Source organism: Triticum urartu, chromosome 7 (genome assembly GCF_003073215.2).
Source record: "Triticum urartu cultivar G1812 chromosome 7, Tu2.1, whole genome shotgun sequence".
In the NCBI taxonomy this organism is placed as follows: domain Eukaryota; kingdom Viridiplantae; phylum Streptophyta; class Magnoliopsida; order Poales; family Poaceae; genus Triticum; species Triticum urartu.
Window position 1 is genome coordinate 416,673,119 of NC_053028.1, and position 27,487 is coordinate 416,700,605.

General features: G+C 43.2%; 1 protein-coding gene across 1 annotated transcript; it reads right to left on the minus strand.

Annotated features, from left to right (window-relative positions):
• Nucleotides 1-2,335: 2,335 nt before the first annotated feature.
• LOC125518891 lies at nucleotides 2,336-20,401 on the minus strand. The gene is made up of 6 exons (XM_048683783.1): nucleotides 20,218-20,401; nucleotides 19,963-20,129; nucleotides 6,907-7,329; nucleotides 6,472-6,543; nucleotides 5,212-5,343; nucleotides 2,336-5,092 (listed from the first exon to the last, which is right to left on the minus strand). The coding sequence occupies exons 1-6, from the start codon at nucleotides 20,399-20,401 to the stop codon at nucleotides 4,985-4,987; spliced, it is 1,086 nt and encodes a 361-aa protein (XP_048539740.1). The 3' UTR covers nucleotides 2,336-4,984.
• Between the last annotated feature and the right edge of the window lie 7,086 nt (nucleotides 20,402-27,487).

Consider the following 27,487-nt stretch of genomic DNA (forward strand, 5'->3'; position numbering starts at 1 on the left):
CAAATCCTAATCGCGAAATATGCCAACCCAACATGTACCTTTGGAGACACCTGTAGAGCACCTTTATAATCACCCAGTTACGTTGTGACGTTTGGTAGCACACAAAGTGTTCCTCCGGCAAACGGGAGTTGCATAATCTCATAGTCATAGGAATATGTATAAGTCATGAAGAAAGCAATAGCAACATACTAAACGATCGGGTGCTAAGCTAATGGAATGTGTCATGTCAATCAGATCATTCACCTAATGATGTGATCCCGTTAATCAAATAACAACTCTTTGTCCATGGTTAGGAAACATAACCATCTTTGATTAACGAGCTAGTCAAGTAGAGGCATACTAGTGACACTCTGTTTGTCTATGTATTCACACATGTATTATGGTTCCGGTTAATACAATTCTAGCATGAATAATAAACATTTATCATGAAATAAGGAAATAAATAATAACTTTATTATTGCCTCTAGGGCATATTTCCTTCATTACCATGGTATCCGACGAGCAGGAAGAGAGGTTCTCCGGCATACAAGCCGGCTGGGTGGCCCGCCTAGCCCACCGGATACGAGCTAGGCAAATCACCGCTCGACCTCCCTCGCCGCTCGAGGCCATCAGTACCACGAGTGAGGCTGCAGGCTTGCGCGCGGAGGAGCATGTGGCCGCTCCAAGTCGGCGAGTGGTTTAGCAAGTCACCGCTCCAAGCCAGCTCGCGGAGGATCACGGTGGCACGGGCAAAGATGCTGTCGTGGACGAGGCAGTGTCATACCGCTCCTCCTGCGCCATCCGCCGTTGCGCCCTGCTGGCGGAGAAATTAGTTGGCATCGTGGAGATCAACGAGGTGGCCAGCATGTCCGCGGCCGCCGCCGACATCAAGGAAAAGTAGATCATGGGAGGCTGCCGCCGCTTGGGTCCCACGAAGGGCCTGTCGGCGTGTCTTGCCCTCTTCGCAGGTCACTGTCCTCACCCACCCCAAAAACCACCCTGATCCATGCTTCACGAAAGTGGAGGCCACTCCGATGAGTGGTTGCAAGACATAGGGAAGGTACGGGAGAAGCGGGGGCATTCTTTCCCTCTAGCTGAATCCCTCGAGGGCATCCGGCAGTCCGACGAGTGGGCTGTCGGACATGGGGAAGACATGTCAGCGGAGGGGCTGCGGTAGGTTGTGAAGGGGACGAGGCTTCATTTTTCGGGGCTCATGGCCGGCCGGAGATGGGAAACGGGCGCTGGCGGTCATTTTAGTCTAGGTTTAGAGTCCGGTCTAGTAGAAAAATGTCTAGATGTAAAGAATTTGCTCCATTTTGATGAAAAGCATACTTTTTATGTTAAAAATGCCAGGCTTGTTTAGGTTTGAATCAAATTTGTTCATTTTTATTGAATTTCATTTGAAATGTTTAGGTTTGAATCAAATTTGTTCATTTTTACTGAATTTCATTTGAAATGTAACTGGTCATATGCGGATAACTTTAGATGGCCGGCTCTCGTATCTATGTCCGCGGACTAGTGCCCTTGTCCGCAGATGGATGCGGGAACAAATTTATAGATTAACAGGAAAAATACACCTCCTAGCTCCTAGGTATGTATCATCATTGTGGCACATCAGATTAGATCAACCGATCTACCAGCCTACGTCCCTCTGGATTCCCAACGAAGAACTCGGCAAAGACAAGAATTGTAATTAAGAGAAGACAGAGTACAACAACTTCGCATATAGCTGCCCCGACGAGCACGGCGATTGTTATCCATCCCGTCGTTGAGTGGGATTCATAGACCTGGATCAGGGCCATGAAGAAACCCATAAACATCACACTGGCACACGCCAGAAGGCACATGAAGATACACCTGCTGTGCTGTTGGGGCTCGGCCTCCAAGGCTTCGAGATCAGTGGCAACGCCGCCGCCGCCGCCGTCGGGGTATAGGTCGTCATTGTCAAAGTATAGTCTTAGCCTGTCTACCCAGGCCTCAAATCTATGCCGAGAGGGCTCCGCCGCGACGAGGTTTTCCTCCAGGTCCGGGTTCTCGAGGTCGACCATCGAGGATCGAGGGGCGCGGGATCTTTTCTCCTCGGCAAGGATTCCGCGGTTTCTTTCGTGACGAGCAGTTCGTATACCAGGCCAAATCAGCAGAGATACCCTTATTCCTTATTATATTTACTAGTAAACATACACATGCAACACACGTTTCAATTGTCATCAAATAATTATCAATAAATAGTTGTCCAATATTTACACGTTTCAATTGTCATCAAATAATTATCAATAAATAGTTGTCCAATGTTTACATAATTTTTCATCCGCACATGTCTTTATTACTGATTTATAATGTTTTTCGGATGGAAGCAAAACTAAATGACGGACAAATAAAGAATGTGCAAATTAGTTCAAGATCAATCAATTTATGTAACTTATGTTGCTAGTACAGACACCCTAGTAGTCACTAAATGAGGGAGTACTTCTTAGCCATATCATCCCCATTCTACCCTCCTCTGTCCCATGAAAGAAATTGACACATAACACATGGCTGCAACAGTCTCAACATGATGAAGAGCCAAATCAGTTGCCTCTTCTGTCTCACACATGACCTTGTTTCCTGTCATGTCACAAAAGAAGAAAACAATCCCTTTCTCTGTAAGATTGAACAGAGTCAAGCCATATAAGAAAATGGACAAGCTGATTTTCATCATGAAATTTTGTGTTTTGAAATATGTCCTAAAGATATATGTTTAGTCCAGCAGCCAAATGATTATACCCCAGAGTTGTTTACATCATTGCTTCACTCATGGTTCAATGCAATGATGGCATAAAAGATATCTTAGAAAAAGCCGGATACATAGTAATGCCTAATTAACACATGGTCAAAGCAATTATCAAAAACATGAAGAGCAGATTAACCATTGTTACATCCCAAATCTGTGAGAATATCTGTAAACAATTATCCGTAATCTGGGGTGTTTAGAGTACACCGGCTTTGGTTGTAATGGGGTGTGGCCGAGAGTGGATGTTCGCATCCATTTCGAGGCTTCTTGTACATTGTCTTTGCTCTCTTCTATAAAAGTATGATACGCCTCTGGCATACTCTCGAGAAACTAAATTGTAGAAGAAAAAGGCGCAGCTATCAAAAGAAAACAAAGCTTTTAACCTTGATGCAGTAAAAACAAAAAGGTAACTTATCCTTACAGTCTAATAACAAAACAACACATGAATAAACAACTTGCTGTTTTCTGTAAAGGATGAATTTCATTGGCAGCATGTCTGAACTATCATAAGAAAATTAGTCATACCTCCTAAAATTTGTTACTCAAGAAACTATCTGCAGGTCCCTGAAATTTTGCTATGCATTTTTGGAAGAGAAGAGGACCATTTCAAATTCACAATACTGCATGATAGTTTGTTTCTCGAGCCTAAACAAAAGCAAAACTTCCTCTAAACACTTGCTTAATGTAAGAGCGGAATAAACTTCCATAATTTCAAAATGAAGATTTCGAAGTCATATAGATGGCAGATAATTCATACTTAAGGAGGAAATTAGTTTGCCTCCAAATCCAACAACAATCAACAAAAATACACATGGAAAATGGCATTTAATAGTACACTGTAAACAGAACACTGAATGGATAATGATACTAAAATGTGTTTACAAAGGAACCAACCTGGACATGATGATAGATACACTAAGAATTTAAATTGTGAATGAAGTGTACTACCATCTTCATCAAGATCCGGTATTTCTTGTATATATCAGCAGTTGAGCACATCAAGTGCTTCTGAGATTGAACAGCATGTTAAATTAAACCAACATTCCTTTCATCCAAGAAATGGAATGGTAAGTAGTGGGCAGATCAAGAGTAAGCTTGAATCACCACGGTATATCAGAGATGCAGGTCCTGAATTAGTTGGACTTGAGGGCGAGGAATTTCTTCCACCTGAGTGCAAGGAGATGTACCCCTAAATTCATGACACCACCATAGACCTGCACGTGTGTAACATCATGGCAGCAAATTACAGTTTTCTAAAATATTGGCAATGTAACATCATGGCTGCAAATTTAGCTGAAAGGTCTATGCTAACAATATAAGCATTAATTTAGATAATAGCCGAATGGCCATGCGTTGTAGCAGTTTAAAAAGCATATTACTATAGCATGTCGACCTGCACACGCTGCCCAACTTGATATACTTGGTCCATGACATGCCCTTGGCTCTGCTGCGTAACAAACTGAGCTTTACCTCAACACCACAAACAGACATGCTCATGTTCAGCCTACAACAATTAAATTTTGGAATTAAGAAATGTGACAGTTTAGGGCAAAAATATCATAGCCTACCAAACATAAACTACAATGTAGCATATCAACATCATATGCCTCCCAGAAGCATTTAAAAGCAACTCAAATTGAATTTGGGTGTTGGATCTGATTACCTGAGATCATCTGCAACGACACGGTACGTAATCAAGAAAGATGGCAATGTAAAATAAATTATTATCGAATCTGACTTGAGATAGTAGACTAACTTGGTGGCATTTCATCAAGGACTATCATTATCACAAAAAAAGAAGAGGGCCAATTGTCTATTAGAATGCACATGGGAGAATATATTGAGGTAGAAATAGAATATATGGCTGCATGTCTCAGTACAAAATATAATGTTGAAACAATATATAAACTATGAACTTATCATAATGTAGAAAATATGGAACATAGCATTACATGAGGTATTTTCATGGAGAAAATGGGTACCCATGTGATAATTCTAACTGACACGATACTTTGAAATTTCTAGCATATACTTGTTCGCATGAGCGTGGGAATCAGAGCATGTAAATGTGGTGAACCACAAATGATAGGTTGTCTATGTGAAATGGTAAAAATTCAGATTGTATGACCAAAAAAGTTTATATGCCGAAACCGGAAGCACGGCTTCCGGTTTATATGCTGTAGACACTGAACTTTGTATCTACTACCCCTGACAAAGTTGCATCCTTTCTATGATTCAGAAAAAATAGCTTCCTTTTTTAGTAGAAAAAAAGCATAAATTCTTCCAATTCCATGAGCCAGGGCAGCTGCACTCTTCCAATTTGTCTCTACAAAACTGTTCCAGCTGGAGCGGGCCACCATATCAAAAATGGATTTAGAAGAGTTATAACAATGGCAATACAATCAGTGCAGAGCAGAACAACACACAAGTCAAGATTTGGTGGAGAGGGGAAGGGACCGTACCATGAAAACCAGAGGGAGGCCGAGGTCCGGCGTCTCGTCGAGGCCTAGGTCCAGCAGCTCGTCAAGGCGGAGGTCCTGCTGCTCGGCCACGACGTCCCAGTACAAATTGCCTTCGTCTCCGCCGCCGACGTCCTGGGCGGCGCGACCATTGGATCTAGGAAAATTCATGTGATAGTTCATATGCTAGAAAATTCTAAAAAATAGAAGACATGATTATGGAGAAACACCGAACAACAATATGAAATTGTAAAGCACACCACCAACTAAAATTGCCTCTTCAAGTTTCCTGTTACAAGCCTAAAATTATCACAGGAAGATAATAATGGTGAGTGTGTGCATCTTTTTCTGCTTTCAAGCTTGGTGGTGTTTTTCTAAGCCTGCTTCCAATTTCTGCATGCTAAACAGTCCGGTCAAGTAACTGAATTGTCCTAATTCCTTAGCATAATGGGCCAGTTTGCTTAGATGGTCAGACAACACATCCTGGATACCAATAAAGATCTTAAGTGCCTTTTGTTTATTCAGTTGATCTATGGATGCAGCGAGGTTACTGTAGATGATATCCAACTCTGAAGGAAGGTCGGCTCTAAAAGGGTTCACCACCGGCCTATATGCAACACCTAGCTTTATCTCCTGCTATTTCTGAATACAGTGTAGTATTATCACGGCTACAGTTTACCAATTCTGGGCACAGAGCACAAGCTAGGTGTGTAAATAATGCATTGAGATATTGTTCGAACTAACAGAAAGTGCTACTGTGGGGATGGAAAATGAGGTAAAAAACTGAACCTTCTTTTAACTGCTGGTCAATAATGAACTCTTTCTCCTTCAGGTTATAGCACAAACTTTAAAGCCTGGAACAAATGGCCTACTTTCTAGAAACAGAGAAACACAATAAGGGGATATAGAAGTGATAAAAGGTAAACACCCAACACCAGCGAACATTTTGTACAAACTCGTTGTATAATCAGTACCACTGATAGCTCATCCTTAGATCCAAAACCTTCTCGAAAAAAACTCAAATTCCAGAGAAGAATGTTGTATCTGGGTAAATATTTATGGTGGAATTCCTATTAAATGTTGCTCTGCTCCAGTAAAGCTAATGGTAGCTACACCAGAACATCATGCACTAAAATGACCTCTCTGAGGTATAAACTATACGGTGCCACGGAAAGAAATGAATGCAGCAGCTAGCTAGAAAGAAAGTGAGCAAAACTCTACATGCACTAAAAGGACTTTATGTGAGGGAGAACATTACTTAACTGTGTATGTGAGATTCAAGAATGCAACACCGATGCTTGTGATCCCTGCCAGCTCACCTAAAATTGAAGTAGCCTGCTCAAAAGAAAAGTTGGAAAGTCAACATACATATAATCAAGACCATAGTTGTCCTGCCCAAGTGAGACTTTCCAAAAATCCCAACCAATTCATGAAACCAGGAGAAGATCTTTACATATACACCGATTTTGCAATCACAAGCATGAACTTCTCTTGTGTGCAAGCATCATATCTCAGGCAATAGCATCAATTTCGAAAATTATTGAACTATTTTGCCCTCTTTGGAGTGGAGTCTGGACACAACCACATCTTTCTCCCTCGTGCTTCATCGGTCCATCCAATTGACGGTTCATCAGACTCTAAGGTCGGTTAGTTTGCAGATTAGGAATGGTTGAGCTTCAGAGCGCAAGGCAAACTTACTTGCTTGAGGACCGGGGACGGCGGGGCGGAGGCCAAGCTGAGTGGGGGCGCGACGGGCGGCTCCGGCGGCGACCAGCGGCGAGCGAATCCAGGGGCGGGGCGGCTCCGGCGGCGACCAACGGCGAGCGGATCCAGGGGAGGGGCGGCTCCGGCGGCGACCCGCGGCGAAGGGCGACACGCGGCGGCTCCCGCTGCTTCTCCCGTGGCGGCTGCAGCGGCGAGCGGCTCCCGCAGCTGCTCCCGCGGAGGCTTCCGCGGGCGACGGCTCCAGCGGCGAAGGGCGGCTAACGGAGTTTGCGGGGTGGCGAACGACGCGGGAGGAGGAGGAGGGGGAGGTCGTGCGCGCAGGGGCGAGAGTCGTGCGACCGGTTTTGTCTTTTTTTTACGGCGGTGCTGGGTTATCGATCGATGGCTTGTTAGTGGCTTAATGCGTAGTTTGCAGTGTTAAACACTGAAGAATTAAGGATCATTGAATTTTGCTGATGAATGGGTTAGATTGTTTGGATCTGCTCTTCTCTTCCTCCTTTTACAGTGGTAATAGATTAGAGGGAGACCGACCGGGCCTGAGTAGGAAACGGGCCCTGAAGCTGCTACGCGAATCACACGGCTTTGCGTAGGGAGCTCCTAAGCAGCGCTTTTGGCGCTGCTAACAGGTACTGGCGCCCGCGCGCTGCCCACCTGGGCCTGACCTAACAAAGTCGATGCGCCCGGTTGCCATAATCTGAACGAGCGAAAAAGCGCAAAAAAAGTCACCCTGTCCAGGATTCGAGCTCGAGACGTTAACTTCACGTACTAGCGCACATAACCAGTAGACCTACTTGACTCTAGTTGATGAGGAAAGTATCAATAATATAAGGACATGCGGCCATGCTATTTAATGCACTTAGTTTTTTGAATTATTTAAAATAACCGTGAACTTGAATAAGTTCATCACTTTAGAAAAAGTAAACATTTTTGAAGAAAAGTTCACAAATCTAGAAAAGGTTCATCGATTTGTAAAAAAGTTCATCGGATTTGAAAAGAAAAATCACAGATTTTGAAAAAAATCATTCAATTAGAAAAAGAGTTCACAGATTTTCAAAAAGGGTTCATAAAATCGAAAGAAGTTCAATTTTTTTGAAAGAAAAGTTCACCAATTGTGAAAAAAGTTCATCAAGATTGAAAAAAAGTTCATCGATTTGAAAAAGAGTTAACGGGTTTTCAAAAAAGGGTTCATGAATTCAAAAAAAGTTCAATTTTTTGAAAAAAAGTTCATAAAGTTGGAAAAGGTTCATTGATTTTGAAAAAAAGGTCATCGATTTGAAAAAGAGTTCACGGATTTTCAAAAAGGGTTCACGAATTCGAAAAAAGTTTACCAATCATGAAAAAAGTTCATCAAAAAATGGAAAAAGGTTCATCGATTTTGGAAAAAAGTTCACGAATATCTTTTTGTAACTTAAAAAACAGTTCATCGAAGTTTTTTAAAAAGTTCATCAAGTTTGAAAAAAAGTTCACTAATTTTGAGAAATGTTCACCAAATTTGAAAAATGTCTGAATTCGAAAAAATTGCATCGAATTTGGAAAATTCATATAATTTGAAAAAAAGACATTGAATTTGAAAAAGTTCATCAAATTCAAAAAACATTCATTGAATTTGAAAAAGTTCATCAGATTCGAAAAAAGTTCACGAATGTTAAAAAATGTATTTTAAAAAAGTTTAGCAAAAAAAAACGAAAAAGGAAATAAAATAGAAAAATAAAAATACCCAAACGAAAGCATTCCAGGAAAAAAAGAAAAATAACGAAGAGTATAAAAAGGAAAAAGCTTTGAGTAAACAAGTCAATGAGGGTGGCTTGTTGGTTGTGACAACGAACACTATGCCAGAAGATTGGGAGTTCGAGTCACGTTGCACACACTCTCTTTTTGCGCCTCTAAGACAGAAAAGGAGTAACGTGGGCCAGCCCAGGGCGATGCGTGGGGTGTGCGCCCTGTATGGTTAAGCCTATAACGGACGCTACGGGCGCCGTTTAGGAAATGCCCTTTGCGTAACATTTTTGGTCAGGCCGTGCCGCCAGCCAGAAAAAACCGGCCTGCCAATCACAAAGTTCACGCAAATCTTGGTTCAGACAAAAAAGTTCACGCAAATCTTCTTCCACCGAAGCTGGATGAATCATCGTGGGTTTCCATCTCTGGCAGGAGGCCGTCTCGGCGGCTCGCATCGATCCATGCGGCATCTCCTTTTTTCGATTGCTTCAGTACACTACTTTAAATTCTAGATCTGTTTTATGTCACATCTAAGCAGATTTTTACTTTGTTTGTAGTTTATTTTTTTATCCTAGTTTTTCTTGTTTCTGGTTGCTGCATTATATATTTATGGGAGCTTAGAGCAACTCCAACGGGCTGACCCAAACGAACGGTGATTCCGTCTGTTTTTTGTCCGTTTGGGTCGGCCGTCCGCTCGGCGTCCGTCTTCTTTTAGATTTGGGTTGCAATGTGCCCAACACGCCGACCCATATGTGCCGGCTTGGCCGGCTGGCCGCTCAATATTACATTAATTTGCATTCAAACATATTGTTAAATAACATAGTTTACCGAATAAAATATTATAGTTTTACAAGACGGATACAAATAAAAATGTTTCACATAGTTTTACAAACGAATAAAAGAAGATACATCTATTGGTTGCCAACATGGGCCCATATATACTCAACCAAATCATTTTGCAGCTGCACATGAGTATCCCAATCACGCATGTCTTCATGAAATTAGGTGAACTGTTCAAATGTTGCCGCTACTCCATGCTCAGGCACAACATTCTCACCCGAAAACTGAAACCCTTGATCGTACAGACGTTCCGGGCGCTCGTCTTCTATGATTATATTGTGCATGATCACACAAGTAGTCATCACCTCCCATAATTTCTGTGTGCTCCAGGTATTAGCAGGATACCGAACGATGACCCATCGAGATTGCAAAACATCAAAGGCACGCTCGACATAATTCCTAGCACTCTCTTGCTCTTGGGCAAATCTTTTCCTCTTCTCTCCGACATGGTTGGGTATTTTCTTGACAATAGTAGTCCACTGAGGATAGATACCGTCACCCAGATAGTATCCTTTGTCGTAGTTGTGTCCGTTGATAGTAAAGTTCACCGGTGGGTTGTTGCCTTCGGCAAGCCTAGCAAACACCGGCGAGCGTTGAAGTGATACGTCTCCGTCGCATCTACTTTTCCAAACACTTTTGCCCTTGTTTTGGACTCTAACTTGTATGATTTGAATGGAACTAACCTGGAATGATGCTATTTTCAGCAGAATTACCATGGTGTTGTTTTATGTGCAGAAAACAAATATTCTCGGAATGACCTGAAACTCCACGGAACATCTTAGAAAAAATAATAAAAAATCCTCGCCAAAGATGAAGACCAGGGGGCCCACACCCTTCTCACGAGGGTGGGGGGTGCGCCCCCCTAGGGCGCGCCCCCCTACCTCATGGGCCCCCTGTTGCGTCTCTGACTCTAACTTCACCTCCATATATTGAGTTTCGATGAGAAAAAAACCGGGAAGAAGAAATCATCGCGTTTTAATACGGAGCCGCCACCAAGCCCTAAAACCTCTTGGGAGGGCTGATCTAGAGTCCGTTCGGGGCTCCGGAGAGGGGGATTCGTTGCCGTCGTCATCATCAACCATCCTCCATCACCAATTTCATGATGCTCACCGCCGTGCGTGAGTAATTGCATCGTAGGCTTGCTGGACGGTGATGGGTTGGATGAGATTTATCATATAATCGAGTTAGTTTTATTAGGGTTTGATCCCTAGTATCCATTATGTTCTGAGATTGATGTTGCTATGACTTTGCTATGCTTAATGCTTGTCACTAGGCCCCGAGTGCCATGATTTCAGATCTGAAACTATTAAGTTTTCATGAATATATGTGAGTTCTTGATCCTATCTTGCAAGTCTATAGTCACCTACTATGTGTTATGATCCAGCAACCCCGAAGTGACAATAATCGGGACCACTCCCGGTGATGACCATAGTTTGAGGAGTTCATGTATTCACTATGTGCTAATGCTTTGTTCCGGTTCTCTATTAAAAGGAGGCATTAATATCCCTTAGTTTCCAATAAGACCCCGCTGCCACGGGAGGGTAGGACAAAAGATGTCATGCAAGTTCTTTTCCATAAGCACATATGACTATATACGGAATACGTGCCTACATTACATTGATGAATTGGAGCAAGTTCTGTGTCACCCTATGTTATGACTGTTACATGATGAACCGCATCCGGCATAATTATCCACCATTGATCCGATGCCTATGAGTTTTCCATATACTGGTTTACGCTTATTTACTTTCCCGCTGCTACTGTTACAATCACTACAAAATACCAAAAACATTACTTTTGCTGTCTTTACTTTTGTTGCTGCTACCACCACTATCATATTACTGTGCTACTAAACACTTTGCTGCAGATACTAAGTTTCCAGGTGTGGTTGAATTGACAACTCAACTGCAAATACTTGAGAATATTCTTTGGCTCCCCTTGTGTCGAATCAATAAATTTGGGTTGAATACTCTACCCTCGAAAGCTGTTGCGATCCCCTATACTTGTGGGTTATCAAGACCTTTTTCTGGCGCCGTTGCTGGGGAGCATAGCTCTATTCTTTGAGTCACTTGGGATTTATATCTGCTGGACACTATGAAGAACTTGAGAGATCCAAAAACCAAGATCTATCCCTCAACTACGAGGGGAGGTAAGGAACTGCCATCTAGCTCTGCACTTGATTCACCTTATGTTATGAGTAAGTTTGCGACACCTACATCTACTTCTGCTATTCGTTCTGATATGTCGCATGTTATTGATGATGCCACTTCTGATATGCATGATACTTCTGATGAAACTGCTTCTATGCCAGATACTACTATGCCCCTTAGTGAATTTCTTGATGAACAAATTGCTAGGGCTAGAGAAAAAGAAATTATTGAATCTGAATACGATGATGATAGTGATGATGAAAATATGCCTGTTATTTCTGAAGGTTATCTTTTTGATATGGAATCTTCTGCCGCTATTTTTGCTTGCAAAGATAGATATGAGCTTAGGTTATTAATTAAATGGAACAAAGAATCACTTAGAGATAAAATGAGACCTGACCCTGCTTTTGCTACTTCACCTATATGTGTTCCTGATAAGGATTATGAATTCTCTGTTGATCCTGATATAATTACTTTGGTTGAATCTGATCCGTTTTATGGCTATGAATCTGAAACTGTTGTGGCACATCTTACTAAGTTAAATGATATAGCTGCCCTGTTCACTAATGATGAGAGATCGCGTTACCTCTATATACTCAAAATATTTCCGTTCTCATTAAGGGGTGATGCTAAGATATGGTTTAATTCTCTTGACCCTGGTTGTGTGCGTAGTCCCCAGGATATGATTTATTACTTCTCTGCTAAATATTTCCCTGCTCATAAGAAACAAGCTGCTTTGAGGGAAATATACAACTTTGTGCAAATTAAAGAAGAGAGTCTCCCACAAGCTTGGGGGAGGCTTCTCAAGTTACTTAATGCTCTGCCTGATCATCCTCTTAAGAAACCTTGAAATACTTGATATCTTTTATAATGGACTAATCGATGCTTTCAGAGATTACCTGGATAGTTGTGGTGGTTCTCTTTTCAGGGAAAGAACACCGGATGAAGCTGAAATTCTATTGAATAATATGTTGACAAATGAAAATAATTGGGCACCTCCTGAGCCTATTCCTAAACCAACTCCGAAGAAGAGAGGTGTTTTATTTATCAGTCCCGAAGATATGCAAGAGGCAAAGAAATCTATGAAAGAAAAAGGTATTAAAGCTGAAGACGTTAAGAATTTACCTCCTACTGAAGAAATATATGGTCTTAATTCATCGCGTGTTGAAGAAACTTATGATCCCAATTATTTATTTGTTGAAGAACCTCCTGATCCCGATATCCCAACACAGGTAGTAAAGATAAATTCTCTCTATAGATATGATAAAGCTGAAGTCCCTCCTACTAAAATTGCTAGTCAATGCTTGGATGAGTTTGATAACTTTATGTATAAGCAAGATGACTTCAATGCTTATTTTGGTAGACAATTAAAAGAAAATGCTTATATGATTAGACGCTTGGGTGATTATATGGCTAATATTAAAGGTGAACTTAAACTTGTTAGCAAACATGCTTCTATGGTTACCACTCAAGTAGAACAAGTACTTAAAACTCAAAAAGAAGTGCTTGATGAAATGAATAGAAAGAAAAATGATTATGCTGTTAGAGTGGCTACTAGAATTGGTAGAATGACTCAGGAACCTTTGTATCCTGAAGGCCATCCTAAGAGAATCAAGCAAGATTCTCAAAGAAAAAATATTGATGTTCCTAGTTCTTCTAAAAAGAAGAAGAAGAAAAATGATAAAACTGTGGAAACTTCTAGTGAACCTATTGCTGAACCACCTGATAATCCAAATGATATTTCTATGTCTGATGCTGAAACACAATCTGGTAATGAATATGAACTTAGTAAAAATATTAATGATGATGTTCATGATGATGCTCAACCTAGTAATGATAATGATGTAGAAATTGAACCTGCTGTTGATCTTGATAACCCACAATCAAAGAATCAACATTATGATAAAAGAGACTTTGTTGCTAGGAAACATGGTAAAGAAAGGGAACCTTGGGTCCAGAAACCCATGTCTTTTCCTCCAAAACCATCCAAGAAAAAGGATGACGAGAATTTTGAGCGCTTTGCTGAAATGATTAGGCCTATCTTTTTGCGTATGAGATTAACTGATGTGCTCAAAACGAATCCTTATGCTAAATATATGAAGGATATCATTACTAATAAAAGAAAGATACCAGAAGCTGAAGTTTCCACCATGCTTGCTAATTATACTTTTAAGGGTGGAATACCAAAGAAACTTGGAGACCCCGGAGTACCTATTATACCTTGCTCCATTAAAAGAAATTATATTAAAACTGCTTTATGTGATCTTGGAGCTGGTGTTAGTGTCATGCCTCTCTCTTTATATCGTAGACTTGACTTGAATAAGCTGACATCTATTGAAATATCTTTGCAAATGGCTGATAAATCAACTGCTATACCTGTCGGCATCTGTGAGGATGTGCCTGTTGTGGTTGCAAACGTTACTATTTTAACGGATTTTGTTATACTTGATATTCCCGAGGATGATAGTATGTCTATTATTCTTGGAAGACCTTTTCTTAATACTGCAGGGGCTGTTATTGATTGCAACAAAGGCAATGTCACTTTTCATGTTAATGGTAATGAGCATACGGTACACTTTCCGAGGAAACAACCTCAACTTCATAGTATCAACTCTATTGGAAAAATTCCATCGATTATATTTGGAGGTTTTGAATTTCCTCTTCCTACTGTCAAGAAGAAATATGATATTCTTATTATTGGGGATGTGCATATCCCCGTTGAGGTAACTTAATGTTATTCGAAATTTCTTTGGTTTCATGATTATCGGAATGAGTTTGTTAACAAGACTTGATCAACCTTGTTAGTGGATTCTTTTTGATGAGCATGAGATGGATGAAACTAGAAGCACAAACTTCTGTACCCTCTCTATATTTTCTGTTATTTATATTAAATAAAGTAAAAATAGTATTTTCTGTCTGTTTCCTGACTTATCTGTGCAATATAAAAATATCCCGAAAATAAAAGTCCTCAGAATGCCATGCCAATTTAATATGATTTTTTCGGGAATATTTGAGAATTTACTGTGCAAAAATTACCGCGGGAGGAGCTGTCACCTGGCCACGAGGGTGGTGGGCGCGCCCCCCCTATAGAGCGCGCCCCCTGCCTCGTGGGCCCACGGTGGCCCTCCTCCACTTATCCCAACACCCATCTTCTTCCACTATCTCACACAAACCCGAAAAACCAACTCAAGAACGAGTTCCAGCCACTTTTGCTGCGATTTTCGATCTCCTTGCTCAAAGCACCTCTCTCAAAACTGCTTGGGGAGATTGTTCCTTGGTATGTGACTCCTCCATTGGTCCAATTAGTTTTTGTTCTAGTGCTTTATTCTTTGCAAATTTGTGCTGCATAGGTGATCATGTTCTTGAGCTTGCATGTCAAATTTATATGGTTCCAAGTAGTTCTAATGCTTGATATAGGCTCTAGGCACTTGTAGGAGTAGTTGCTATCAGTTTTATTGAATTTGGTTTACTTTTATTTTTAAGTTACTAAAAATTTTAGAATTTTTCAAAGAAAAACAATATGTTTAGAAAGATGTTCCAAGGTGGTTCCTCTAAGAAGCAAGGACCCAGAATTGCTATGCGCGATGCTGACAAGGATCCACCAAGAGACACTCCAGTACGGCCTTGCGAATGGCCGTCGGAAAATTTTATGGACCGTGCAGGAATTAAAGAAGAATTCAAATCATATTTGCGCAATGCCGGTCTTGAGGATTTTGAGGCTAACAAATGCCCCTAGTATCATGATCTCACAAGTTCATTTGTGGGGAGGTTTGAGTATTCATCTTCGCGTAATTCTCCTTCAGTCATGTTTGATCTTTATGACAAATCTTATACCATGGACCTAGAGGATTTCACTTCTGCTTGCGAACTTCCATCATGGGGCAGTATTAGGGATCCCCCTAAATCTGAATTTAGAAACTTTCTTGCTAGTATAACTGTGGGGGAATCCATAGATATAACGCAAGCTACCATAGGGAGCATTCACTTTCCCGCTATACATTATTTTGCTCTTTTCATGAGTAGATGCATAAATGCTAAGGATGAAGCATGTCACATGTGTGTCCCTGATCTCAGCATTCTTAGGAGTGCTGTGTTAGGAGACCAATCTTATCATATGGGAGCCATTGTAGCTCGTAGGTTGCATCATAATAGACATAATGGAGATTTCTTTGGAGGAATTTATGCAACCCGCTTAGCTCATTTTCTTGAAATAGACATTCGTGAGGGTAATATGGAGTTGCCTCCTGCATATTTAGATTATAACTCTATGGCTTCACACCAGTTTGTCGAGAGGCCTGAATCACCTCTCCTATATCGCTTAATTTTTGATAAACGACGTGTTTTCTGTATTACTCTCCCTACTCCTGCCTTCTTTGATTCACAGACAAAAAGAAGATATGTTATTACCAGAGAGGAGGCAGAAGAGTACGAGAGGAGAGCGGAGGCAGCCCGACTCCACGCTGCAGCACATCAGTATGATCCCAACTATCATTCCTCATCGCAGTACGACCCCAACAACTATTATTATGGATATCCGCCAGGCCAGCCGTGGCCATATACCAACTTAGGCCAAAAGCCTAAGCTTGGGGGAGTACGTATTTCTCACCGACATTGCATTTATGTTCACACACACTCATTGCTAGATGTCGGTGCTCATACTTTTTCACTGTAATATCCATGCTAGTTCATTTTCCTTTTGCTGCTTTCTTCTTGTGTGTTTGTTAGACCTTAAGAAAAACCAAAAAATTAGGAGTAGTTTTTTTTTCTGCTGTAGTAGTAATAATTAAAAAGAAAACCCAAAAATATTTCCCGTTCTTCTTTTGCTTGTTGGGAGCTTTCCCGTGTAAATAGTTTTATTTCTTTTCTTCTATTTAGGGGTCAGTAGGAGAAGACCATAATTAAATTGTTGAAGTGGCTCTTATATGCATTATTGTTGATTTAACCAAGAGTCCATATTGCCTTGTCTTCTCCTGTTTATTGAATGCTCGCAGATTCCAGCTTAGTCCAATGCACGTGCACTCTTATTATTATTCACACCGTTCGGTCGTGCAAGTGAAAGGCAATAATGATGATATATGATGGACTGAATGAGATGAGAAAAGCTGGTATGAACTCGACCTCTTTTGTTTTTGTAAATATGATGAGTCCCGCGTTCTTGATTCAGCTTATTATGAATAAACATGTTTGCAATGACAATTAGAGATCAGAGTTGCTTATGCCATGCTTGATTAGCTATGAGTTATAATGATTTACCTTGTGTGCCAACATGCTATTAAGATGGTTATGATGTGGTATGATGGGGTGGTATCCTCCTTTGAATGATTTAAGTGACTTGACTTGGCACATGTTCACGCATGTAGTTGAAACAAATCAACATAGCCTTCACAATATTTATGTTCATGGTGGATTATATCCTACTCATGCTTGCATCCAATGTTTATTAATTTTAATGCATGTACATGGCCGTTGTCGCTCTCTAGTTGGTCGCTTCCCAGTCTTTTGCTAGCCTTCACTTGTACTAAGCGGGAATACTACTTGTGCATCCAATCCCTTAAACCCCAAAGTTATTCCAGATGAGTCCACCATACCTTCCTATATGCGGTATCTACCTGCCGTTCCAAGTAAATTTGTATGTGCCAAACTCTAAACCTTCAAATAAACATTCTGTTTTGTATGCTCGAATAGCTCATGTATCAACAAAGGTTGTCCTTATCTTCCGTGTTAGGTGGGTTATTCTCAAGAGGAGTGGACTCCGCTCCTCACTCACGAGAAAATGGCTGGGCACCGGGATGCCCAGTCCCATGCTTTATGCAAACTAAATCAAAATTAATTGCAAACAAAACTCCCCCTGGGACCTGATGTATGTTGGAGGCACTCGTTGTTTCAAGCAAGCCATGGATTGATGCTTGTTGGTGGAGGGGGAGTATAAACTTTACCATTCTGTTTGGGAACCACCTATAATGTGTTTAGCATGGAAGATATCGCCATCTCTTAGTTGTTACGTTGACAATGAAAGTATACCGCTCAAAATACAATTTATCTCTATTTCAAAACCGAGCTCTGGCACCTCTACAAATCCCTGCTTCCCTCTACGAAGGGCCTATCCATTTACTTTTATGTTGAGTCATCACCCTCTTATTAAAAAGCACTAGCTGGAGAGCACATCCGTTATTTGCATTCATTACTGTTAATTTATATTGGGTATGACTATGATTGAATCTCTTTTACCATGAATTACAATGTCAAGTCGGTCCTTGATCTTTAAAGGTGCTCTGCATTTATGTTTTGCGGTCTCAGAAAGGGCTAGCGAGATACCATCTTGTTATATCATATTATGATTGTTTTGAGAAAGTGTTGTCATCCGAGATTTATTATTATGACTTGCTAGTTGATTATGCTATTGATATGAGTAATGATGAGACCTGAGAATTATTGCAAGTGTGGTTAGTTATGATCTATGCTGAAAACTTGAATGCTGGCTTGACATAGTTACAGCAACAAGAGCAAACGGAGTTTGTAAAAGTTTTTCTTTCTTTCTTTCAGTTTGTCAACTGAATTGCTTGAGGACAAGCAAGGGTTTAAGCTTGGGGGAGTTGATACATCTCCGTTGTATCTACTTTCCCAAACACTTTTGCCCTTGTTTTGGACTCTAACTTGTATGATTTGAATGGAACTAACCCGGACTGACGCTGTTTTCAGCAGAATTACCATGGTGTTGTTTTATGTGCAGAAAACAAATATTCTCAGAATGACCTGAAACTCCACGGAACATCTTAGAAAAAATAAAAAAACCTCGCCAAAGATGAAGACCAGGGGGCCCACACCCTTCTCAGGAGGGTGGGGGACGCGCCCCCTACCTCGTGGGCCCCCTGTTGTGTCTCCGACTCCAACTCCACCTCCATATATTGAGTTTCGATGAGAAAAAAATCGGGAAGAAGAAATCATCGCGTTTTACGATACGGAGCCGCCGCCAAGCCCTAAAACCTCTCGGGAGGGCTGATCTAGAGTCCGTTCGGGGCTCCAGAGAGGGGGATTCATCGCCGTCGTCATCATCAACCATCCTCCATCACCAATTTCATGATTCGCACCGTCGTGCGTGAGTAATTGCATCGTAGGCTTGCTGGACGGTGATGGGTTGGATGAGATTTATCATGTAATCAAGTTAGTTTTGTTAGGGTTTGATCCCTAGTATCCATTATGCTCTGAGATTGATGTTGCTATGACTTTGCTATGCTTAATGCTTGTCACTAGGGCCCGAGTGCCATGATTTTAGATCTGAACCTATTATGTTTTCATGAATATATGTGAGTTCTTGATCCTATCTTGCAAGTCTATAGTCACCTACTATGTGTTATGATCCGGCAACCCCGAAGTGACAATAATCGGGACCACTCCCGGTGATGACCATAGTTTGAGGAGTTCATGTATTCACTATGTGCTAATGCTTTGTTCCGGTTCTCTATTAAAGGGAGACCTTAATATCCCTTAGCTTCCAATAGGACCCCGCTGCCACGGGAGGGTAGGACAAAAGATGTCATGCAAGTTCTTTTCCATAAGCACGTATGACTATATACGGAATACATGCCTACATTACATTGATGAATTGGAGCAAGTTCTGTGTCACCCTATGTTATGACTGTTACATGATGAACCGCATCCGGCATAATTATCCACCACTGATCCGGTGCCTACGAGTTTTCCATATACTGGTTTACGCTTATTTACTTTCCCGCTGCTATTGTTACAATCACTACAAAATACCAAAAACATTACTTTTGCTATCTTTACTTTTGTTGCTGCTACCACCACTATCATATTACTGTGCTACTAAACACTTTGCTGCAGATACTAAGTTTCCAGGTGTGGTTGAATTGACAACTCAGCTACTAATACTTGAGAATATTCTTTGGCCCCCCTTGTGTCGAATCAATATATTTGGGTTGAATACTCTACCCTCGAAAGCTGTTGCGATCCCCTATACTTGTGGGTTATCATGAAGCACGTTGATATCATTGTGTGATCCAGCCATGCCAAAGAAAAAGTGCTAGATCCAGAGATCTTGAGACGCCACAGCCTCTAATATGACAGTGCAAGCCCTGACATGTCCCTTATACTGCCCTTGCCAAGCAGAAGGACAGTTCTTCCACTCCCAGTGCATGCAGTCTATGCTGCCAAGCATCCCTGGGAAGCCCCTTCTAGCATTCATCACCAACAAACGGGTTGTATCTTCAGCTGTCGGCTCTCTCAAGTACTCAGGGTCAAACACAACAATAACAGCCTTGTAGAACTTATACAGGGACTCTAGGCATGTAGACTCACTCACACGGACGTACTCGTCAATGAGATCACCGGGCACTCCGTATGCAAGCATTCGGATGGCGGCAGTGCATTTCTGAGAAGAGGAGAAACCGATCTTGCCGATGGCATCCTCTTTGTACTCGAAATAGTCATCATAGCTGACCACCCCCTCACTAATACAGTTGAAAAGGCCTACTCATACGGAAACGGCGGTGGAATTTTTGATGTTTGAACAACGGGTTTGTTGTATCAAAGTAGTCCTTCCAAAGAAGGAAATGACCGCTCTCTCGGTTGCGATTCAACCCCAGAAGGTGGCCCGGAATGGAGCCACTGAACAACGGCCGCTGGTTGTTGAGGTGGTGATGGACCAACACGGCAGCTAATATATCCTCCTCGTCGTCGGACGACGAATCATCGGAGTCGCAAAGGAAATTGTGGAAAAAGAACTCATCGGCGGAGTCCATTTCCGTACCTTGGCAAACTGTCGAACAGCTTGCGGGCGTCGAAAAAGTAGACAGCCGGCGAGGGGAGTCGTGGTGCGCACGGACCAGCTAGCTGCCTTGCCGGTGTCCGACGAGTGGGCCGACGTCCGACGAGCATGCCGGTGAGGATTTGGCCGGGGCGGCGAAGAAGCCTATTGGTCGCGGGCGGCTGTGCTGTGGGGGAGCGGCGGTGGGAGGCAGTTTGCTCCCTGGCGGCAAGACGACGGTGGCGGGCGACGAGGGGACTGAGCGGCGTTGCTGGGTGGATGTGGAGGCGGCGACAGCTGGCAGAGTCGTCGGCAAAAAAGGGCGGCGGCGTCGGTGACAAAGGAGGTGGGCAAGGGTTGCTGTTGGCTGGAGGGTGAGAGAGGAGGCCAATGAACCACCGACCAGCGAGTGTTGAGGCATATCTCTCTCGATGTGGTTTTGGTGATTGATGACAACGTGTTTGCGGACTAATCGTGTGCTTTGAGCGTTTCAGAGATTCATCCTTGGCACGAGATGATTTCCTCCTGTCGGAGTGTCATTCAAGACGGTGTAGCTCTTTCGTTTCTCCTCCGGTGGTCTAGTTGCGTAGATGGCACCGTACTATTAAGAGGGGGTCCGCTGTGGTATTGCTTGGGTGGAATCAACACGTACACTTCCGCTTCTCACCCTTAGAGCTCTTCCGCTTCGATGGAGAGATCTTTTCTCTCTTGTGTGTCTTGTCTGGGTCCCAGTGGTAGTACCGTGCTACTCAGCGGTAGTACCGCTGAGGGGTCACAAGCGGTAGTACCGCCAGTGACTCCGCAGCTGTACTACCGCTGGCTTGTCTGGCTCCTACCGCCTTGACTCAAGGGCTCTTTTTCTCTTGTCGGGTTTTGCGGCACTAGTTGCGGTAGTAGAGGCGGTAGTACCGCTTCTCAGCGGTAGTACCGCTCTGGGTCCAGGTCCCTGCTTCTCTCCTCTGCGCGGCAGTACCGCTAGTTGGAGCGGCAGTACCGCTGGCTCAGCGGTAGTACCCCCCCTAAGCGGTACTAGCACCCTCTGCGGGGCTGTTTAGTGGGGCAATGGTTGGATTGTTGCCCCCACTATAAAAGGGGGTCCCCTTCTTCCCCGTTGACTTACCTCTTCCCTCTCAAGCTCCATTAATGCTCCAAGCTCCATTTTCGCCTGATCTATCTCTCTAGCCAATCAAACTTGTTGATTTGCTCGGGAGTGGTTGAGAAGGCCCCGATCTACACTTCCACCAAGAGATTTTCGATTCCCCCACCTATCCCTAGCGGATCTTGTTACTCTTGGGTGTTTGAGCACCCTAGACGGTTGAGGTCACCACGGAGCCATAATCCATTGCGGTGAAACTTCGTGGTATTGTTGGGAGCCTCTGATTAAGTTGTGGAGATTGCCCCAACCTTGTTTGTAAAGGTCCGGTCGCCGCCTTCAAGGGCACCAATAGTGGAATCACGACATCTCGCATTGTGTGAGGGCGTGAGGAGAATACGGTGGCCCTAGTGGCTTCTTGGGGAGCATTGTGCCTCCACACCGCTCTAACGGAGACATATTTCCCCTCAAAAGGAAGGAACTTCGTTAACACATCATCGTCTTCGCCGGATCCACTCTTGGTTATTTCTTACCTTTACTTGTGCAAGCTCTTTAGTGTTACTTCTCTTGCTTGCTTGTTTTTTTGTTGTTATTGCATCATATAGGTTTCTCACCTAGTTGCACATCTATACAACCTTCTTTGATGCAAAGTTTAATTTGGTAAAGAAAAGTTAAAAATTTTTAGTTTCCTATTCACCCCCCTCTAGTCAACCATATCGATCCTTTCAATTGGTGTCAGAGCCTCGTCTCTTTATTAAGAACTTTACCGTCCGAAGAGTATGGTTGATACTATAGACGGTGTGGAGGAACACTCCGGTGTGAATTCGATCTCATCTATGGGCGATGGGGGAACCTCGGTCTCTCGTGAGGAGTTCAATGTGTCCTTGGAGACATTGAAAACCTCCATGACGACCGAGGTTGAAAGCATGTTTACTAAATTCCTTGAAGGGCTTAAACTATCCACTGCACCGTTGAAAGTGGGTAATCCCACCGACAAGGTGACGGATGCTACCTCCGATAAGGGGGAAGCTAGTAGCGAAAAGGCTCCTTCTTCTAGCAGTAAGAATGGCACCGACATCTTTGCTCATGTGGAACCACCACTTGTTTATGGTGGACCGGTTCCTTCCACTCATTTGAATCATGCCGGTCCTCCCCCTAAGATTGTGAAAAATGAGGACTTTGATTCTTGAGTTTACCACTTTAAACGTCATTTAAATCATGTGAACACTAATCTTTGGAGAATCATTGAAGAAGGTTTCTATCCGCATGATCCAAGCAACTTCACTCCTCGAGAAGCCGCGGATAATCAATTCAATGAGAATGCCCTCTTCATCATTCAAGATGCAATTCCACCCGAAGATCTACCTCATCTTCGGCCCTTCGCCTTGGCCAAAGACGCATGGCTTTGTGTTGTCTCACTCTACCGGGGAAGCGCAAGCATTCAACGCTCCAACTATGAAGTGGTGCAAGATGAGGCCGATGAGTTTGCAATGAAAGAAGATGAAGAACCTCGTGAGCTTTATCGGAGAGTAACCAAACTCGCGGTCTCACTCCGAGATCACGGGAGCAAGGAAACAGATGACAATTGGATCAAGCGCAAATTCCTCAAGGCAATGATGCCCTACCACAAGGCCATGTACTCCATCATTCGTCAAAGGCCGGACTTCCACACTTTGACCTCAAGCGAAGTGTTGGATGAGTTTGTGGCCATGAACATTTTGGACAAGACCGCCGACAATGCGGTGCTTCATTCTCAAAGGGCAAAGAAGCCCAACCTTGCATTGAAGGCCAAGCTCTGCGTTGAAGAAGAAGAAGAGGAAGAAGAAGAGGAGAGCAACCCCGAAGATACAAAGTATGCATATCATGAACACATGGCACTTGCTTCAAGGCAATTTTGGAGCAAGAAAAACTCAAGGCCAAACTTTAACAAAAACAACTCAAGTGGCACGAAGAGCAAGCAACGTGTAAGGACTTGCTACAATTGTGGCAATGTGAGTCATTTTGGTGCGGAGTGCCCGTATGAGAAGAGGGAAGACAATGGTGGCAAGCTCATCCGAAAGGACAAGGCCAAGTCGTTCCCCAACAAGAACAACTTCATCAAGAAGACTCCCCCCAAGGCATTGGTGGTACAAGAAGAGTACAATGAGGATGATGATGATGATGAAGATGGTGAGTCGGTTGCCATGGCCTCTGTTGCCATTGCGACGACTCCACGGGTGTCTCTCTTCGACTCACCCAATGAGAGCATCACCGCCAAGTGCCTCATGGCTAAAGCCACCAACCAGGTAACCTCCAACATCAAAACTAGCATCATTAATCATCCTTCTTCGACGGATAGCATTGATGAACATGAGGGAGCTAATGTGGAGGTGAATGAGTTTGATGCCTTTATGGGCAAACTTAAGGGTAAATCCAAGAAGCACTTTGTCGCTCTCTTGGAACAACTTGGTGAAGCCAATGACATGATCGATGCTCACGAAGATACCATCTCTAAGATGGAAGGGCATAGTCGTGACTATGCCGATGAGATATCGGATCTTTCCAATGCTCTTGAGGAAGAGCATGGTCTTCGTTTGGCTCTTGAGGAGTCACACAACGTTGATCATGCTAAGTTAAAGAAAGATTTTGATCATGCTCTCATTGTGTCTCGTGTGATAAAATCCGAGAAGGCCGAACTTGAGGTTGATCTTGCTAGACTCAAAGAGAGCTTGATCTACTTGACAAGGCTCACAAGGTCTTGAAGGGTGCTCATGCTAGCCTCAAAGAGTCTCATGATCAACTTCAAGTAAAGCTAACCAAGGAAAAAGCCACTTTTCCTCGTATGATGTTAATTGATAATGCAAATGCTACTAACCCGTGTTGTGAGCATGTGCATCTTGTTGAGGAGAACGCTAAGCTAAAGGTGCAACTTGAGAAAGGTCTTGCGTCTTGCATACAAGGCAAGAAGAGCCTCAACAACCTCTTGACCAACCAAAAGGGAGTTGTGGCCAAGGAAGGGATTGGGTACGTGCCCGAGTCCAAGAACAAGAAGAAGAATGACAAGACGAAACGACCTCCTCCTCTCATGCAAACCTTTGTGAAGGAGGGAGAGAGTGCTTCCAAGGAGAATAAGAACAATGCGAAGGGTGGCTGTGTCAAAAAGGCCAATGCCACTCCTCCCATCAAAGCCGGCGACTTTAATCCTTCTTATGTGTTATGTCGGGCTAGTGATGGGCATGTCTATGCCAAATTTGTTGGTTCCCCTCATGAGTACATTGAATGGTCTATTTGGGTTCCAAAGACCCTTGTTACTAACATCAAAGGACCCATTACAAAATGGGTACCTAAAACCAAGCATTGATCTCTTGTAGGTGTTTGCTTCCGGTGGGGGATCATGGTTGCTCGATAGCGGAGCCACGAATCATATGACCGGAAGCAAGGACTTGGTGGTGGACGTGCACAAGATTCCATCTATGCCCACCAATGTCGAGTGGGGTGATGCCTCATCTTCTAAGGTATTGGGACTTGGCAAGGTAGTCATTTCTCATGATCTCACGATCGAGAAGGTCATGCTTGTTGAGTCCCTTGCATACAATTTACTTTCCGTTTGTCAACTTGCAATAATGGGCTTTGCCACTTTCTTTGATATTGATACTGTGGCCCTCTTGTGGAGCAAGACTCTTAAAGTAGCCTTTGTTGGGCATGTCGAGAACGGTCTATATGTGATTAACTTTTCTAAGCGACCCACTAAGACCGCGACATGCCTAATGGCTAAAGTTGATGTGGGATGGCTTTGGCATCGCCGTTTAGCCCATGTCAATATGAGATCTTTGCAAAGTCTTCTCAAGGGGGACCATGTCCGTGGACTAACGAATGTTAGTTTTGCTAAAGATCGTGCTTGCAGTGCTTGTATCGAAGGAAAGCTACATGAGAAGGCTCACCCTCCCACGACTATCATTTACTCAAAGAGGCCTTTGGAGCTCCTTCACTTGGATCTCTTTGGGCCTCCATCCTTCGATAGTCTTGGGGGTAGGAAGTATTGCTTGGTGATTGTGGATGACTACTCAAGATACACCTGGGTGTATTTCTTCAAGAGGAAGAGCGAGACCCAACAAACTGTCATTGACTTTGCAAATGAAGCACAACGTCAACACAATGCAAAGATCTTGACAATAAGAAGTGACAACGGCACCGAGTTCAAGAACTACACCTTGGATGAGTTTCTTAGTGATGAGGGGATCAAGAATTAATATTCCGCACCTTACACCCCTCAACAAAACGGTGTTGTGGAGAGGAAGAACCGGACGTTGATGGATGCGGCAAGGACCATGATGGCGAAGTTCAAGTCTCCATACAACTTTTGGGCCAAAGCCATCAACACCGTGTGTCATGCATCCAATCGGCTCTACCTCCTCAAGGGCTTGAACAAGACTCCATATGAGATACTCACCAGTAACAAGCCCAACCTCAAGTACTTTTGGGTGTTCGGGTGTAAGTGTTTCATTCTCAAGAAAGGTGTTCAATTGTCTAAATTTGAAGCTAGAGCTTATGAGGGCATATTTGTTGGTTATGCTACAAACTCTCATGCTTACCGTGTCCTCAATAAATCTACGGGACTTATTGAGGAGACATGTAACATGGAGTTTGATGAAAATAACGGCTCCCAAGTTGAGCAAAGTGGCAATTGTGATGTAGGTGATGAAATTCCTCCTCAAGCCACAAGAAGAATGGGTGTTGGCTTTATCCTACCCATTGAGAAACCCCTTGTGGCCGAAGGAGAAGGACAATGCTCCACTCAAGTGGAGCCATCACCAACCCAAGGCCCACACGCTTCCGAAGAACAACATGAAGGCCCTCATCCTCAAGAACAAGACCAAGGGCAAGATCATGCTCAAGACGGTGTTGACACACCAAGTGATGCCCAAGGTCAAGTTTTCTCCTCCGATCAAGTTCAAGAACAAGAACAAGCTCAAGACGACGCTTAAGATGATCAAGTGACCACTTCTCGTCTCACCCCCGAGGAGGAATTGGAGCGTCGTGCCGCCAAGGTTGCTTCCAAGCTCTCCACCAAGGATCATCTCATGACGAATGTGCTTGAAAGCTTAAGAAAGGGGGTAAGCACTCGTAGACAATTAGCAAACTATTGTGAGCATCACACGTTTGTCTCTTGTGTCGAACCCCACAAGGTCTATGAGGCGCTCGAAGATCCGGATTGGCTCAATGCCATGCATGAAGAACTCAACAACTTCGAGCGCAACTAAGTATGGAGATTGGTGCCAAGACCGACGGGGAACCACAATGTCATTGGAACCAAGTGGATATTTAAGAACAAGCAAGATGCCCATGGGATTATCATTCGCAACAAGGCTCGTTTGGTAGCACAAGGCTACTCCCAAGTCGAGGGTATCGACTACGGTGAAACCTTTGCTCCCGTTGCTCGTCTTGAATCCATTCGCATGTTGATTGCATATGCTTCTCATCATAACTTTAAGTTACAACAAATGGATGTGAAGAGTGCTTTTCTTAATGGTCCTATTAATGAATTGGTTTATGTCAAGCAACCCCTGGGTTCGAGGATCCCTACTTTCCCGATCATGTGTATCAACTCGATAAGGCACTCTATGGCCTTAAACAAGCCCCACATGCGTGGTATGACCACCTTACCGAGTTGTTACAAGACCGTGGTTTTGAAGTTGGGCTAATCGACCCCACTCTTTTTACTAAGAAGGTCAAAGGGGAGTTGTTTGTGTGCCAATTATATGTTGATGATATTATCTTTGGTTCCCCTAACAAAGCTTTCAATGAGGAATTTGCCGCTCTCATGACCTCAAAGTTTGAGATGTCTTCCATGGGAGAGTTGAAGTTTTTTCTAGGGTTTGAAGTGAAGCAAAGAAGAGAAGGAACCTTCATCAACCAAGCCAAATACACTCAAGACATGCTCAAGAGATTCAAGCTAAGTGACGTCAAGCCGGCTTCCACTCCAATGCCCAGCAAGTGCCAACTTGACAT

Coding starts and splice junctions, on each gene's coding strand:
- LOC125518891 (XM_048683783.1), bottom strand. CDS start 20,401: ATGGACTCCGCCGATGAGTTCTTTTTCCACAATTTCCTTTGCGACTCC. Junction 6,544..6,906: donor CGTCCCCGGTCCTCAAGCAA/GTAAGTTTGCCT, acceptor TCTTTTGAGCAG/GCTACTTCAATTTTAGGTGA. Junction 5,093..5,211: donor GCCTCCCTCTGGTTTTCATG/GTACGGTCCCTT, acceptor GGCCCGCTCCAG/CTGGAACAGTTTTGTAGAGA.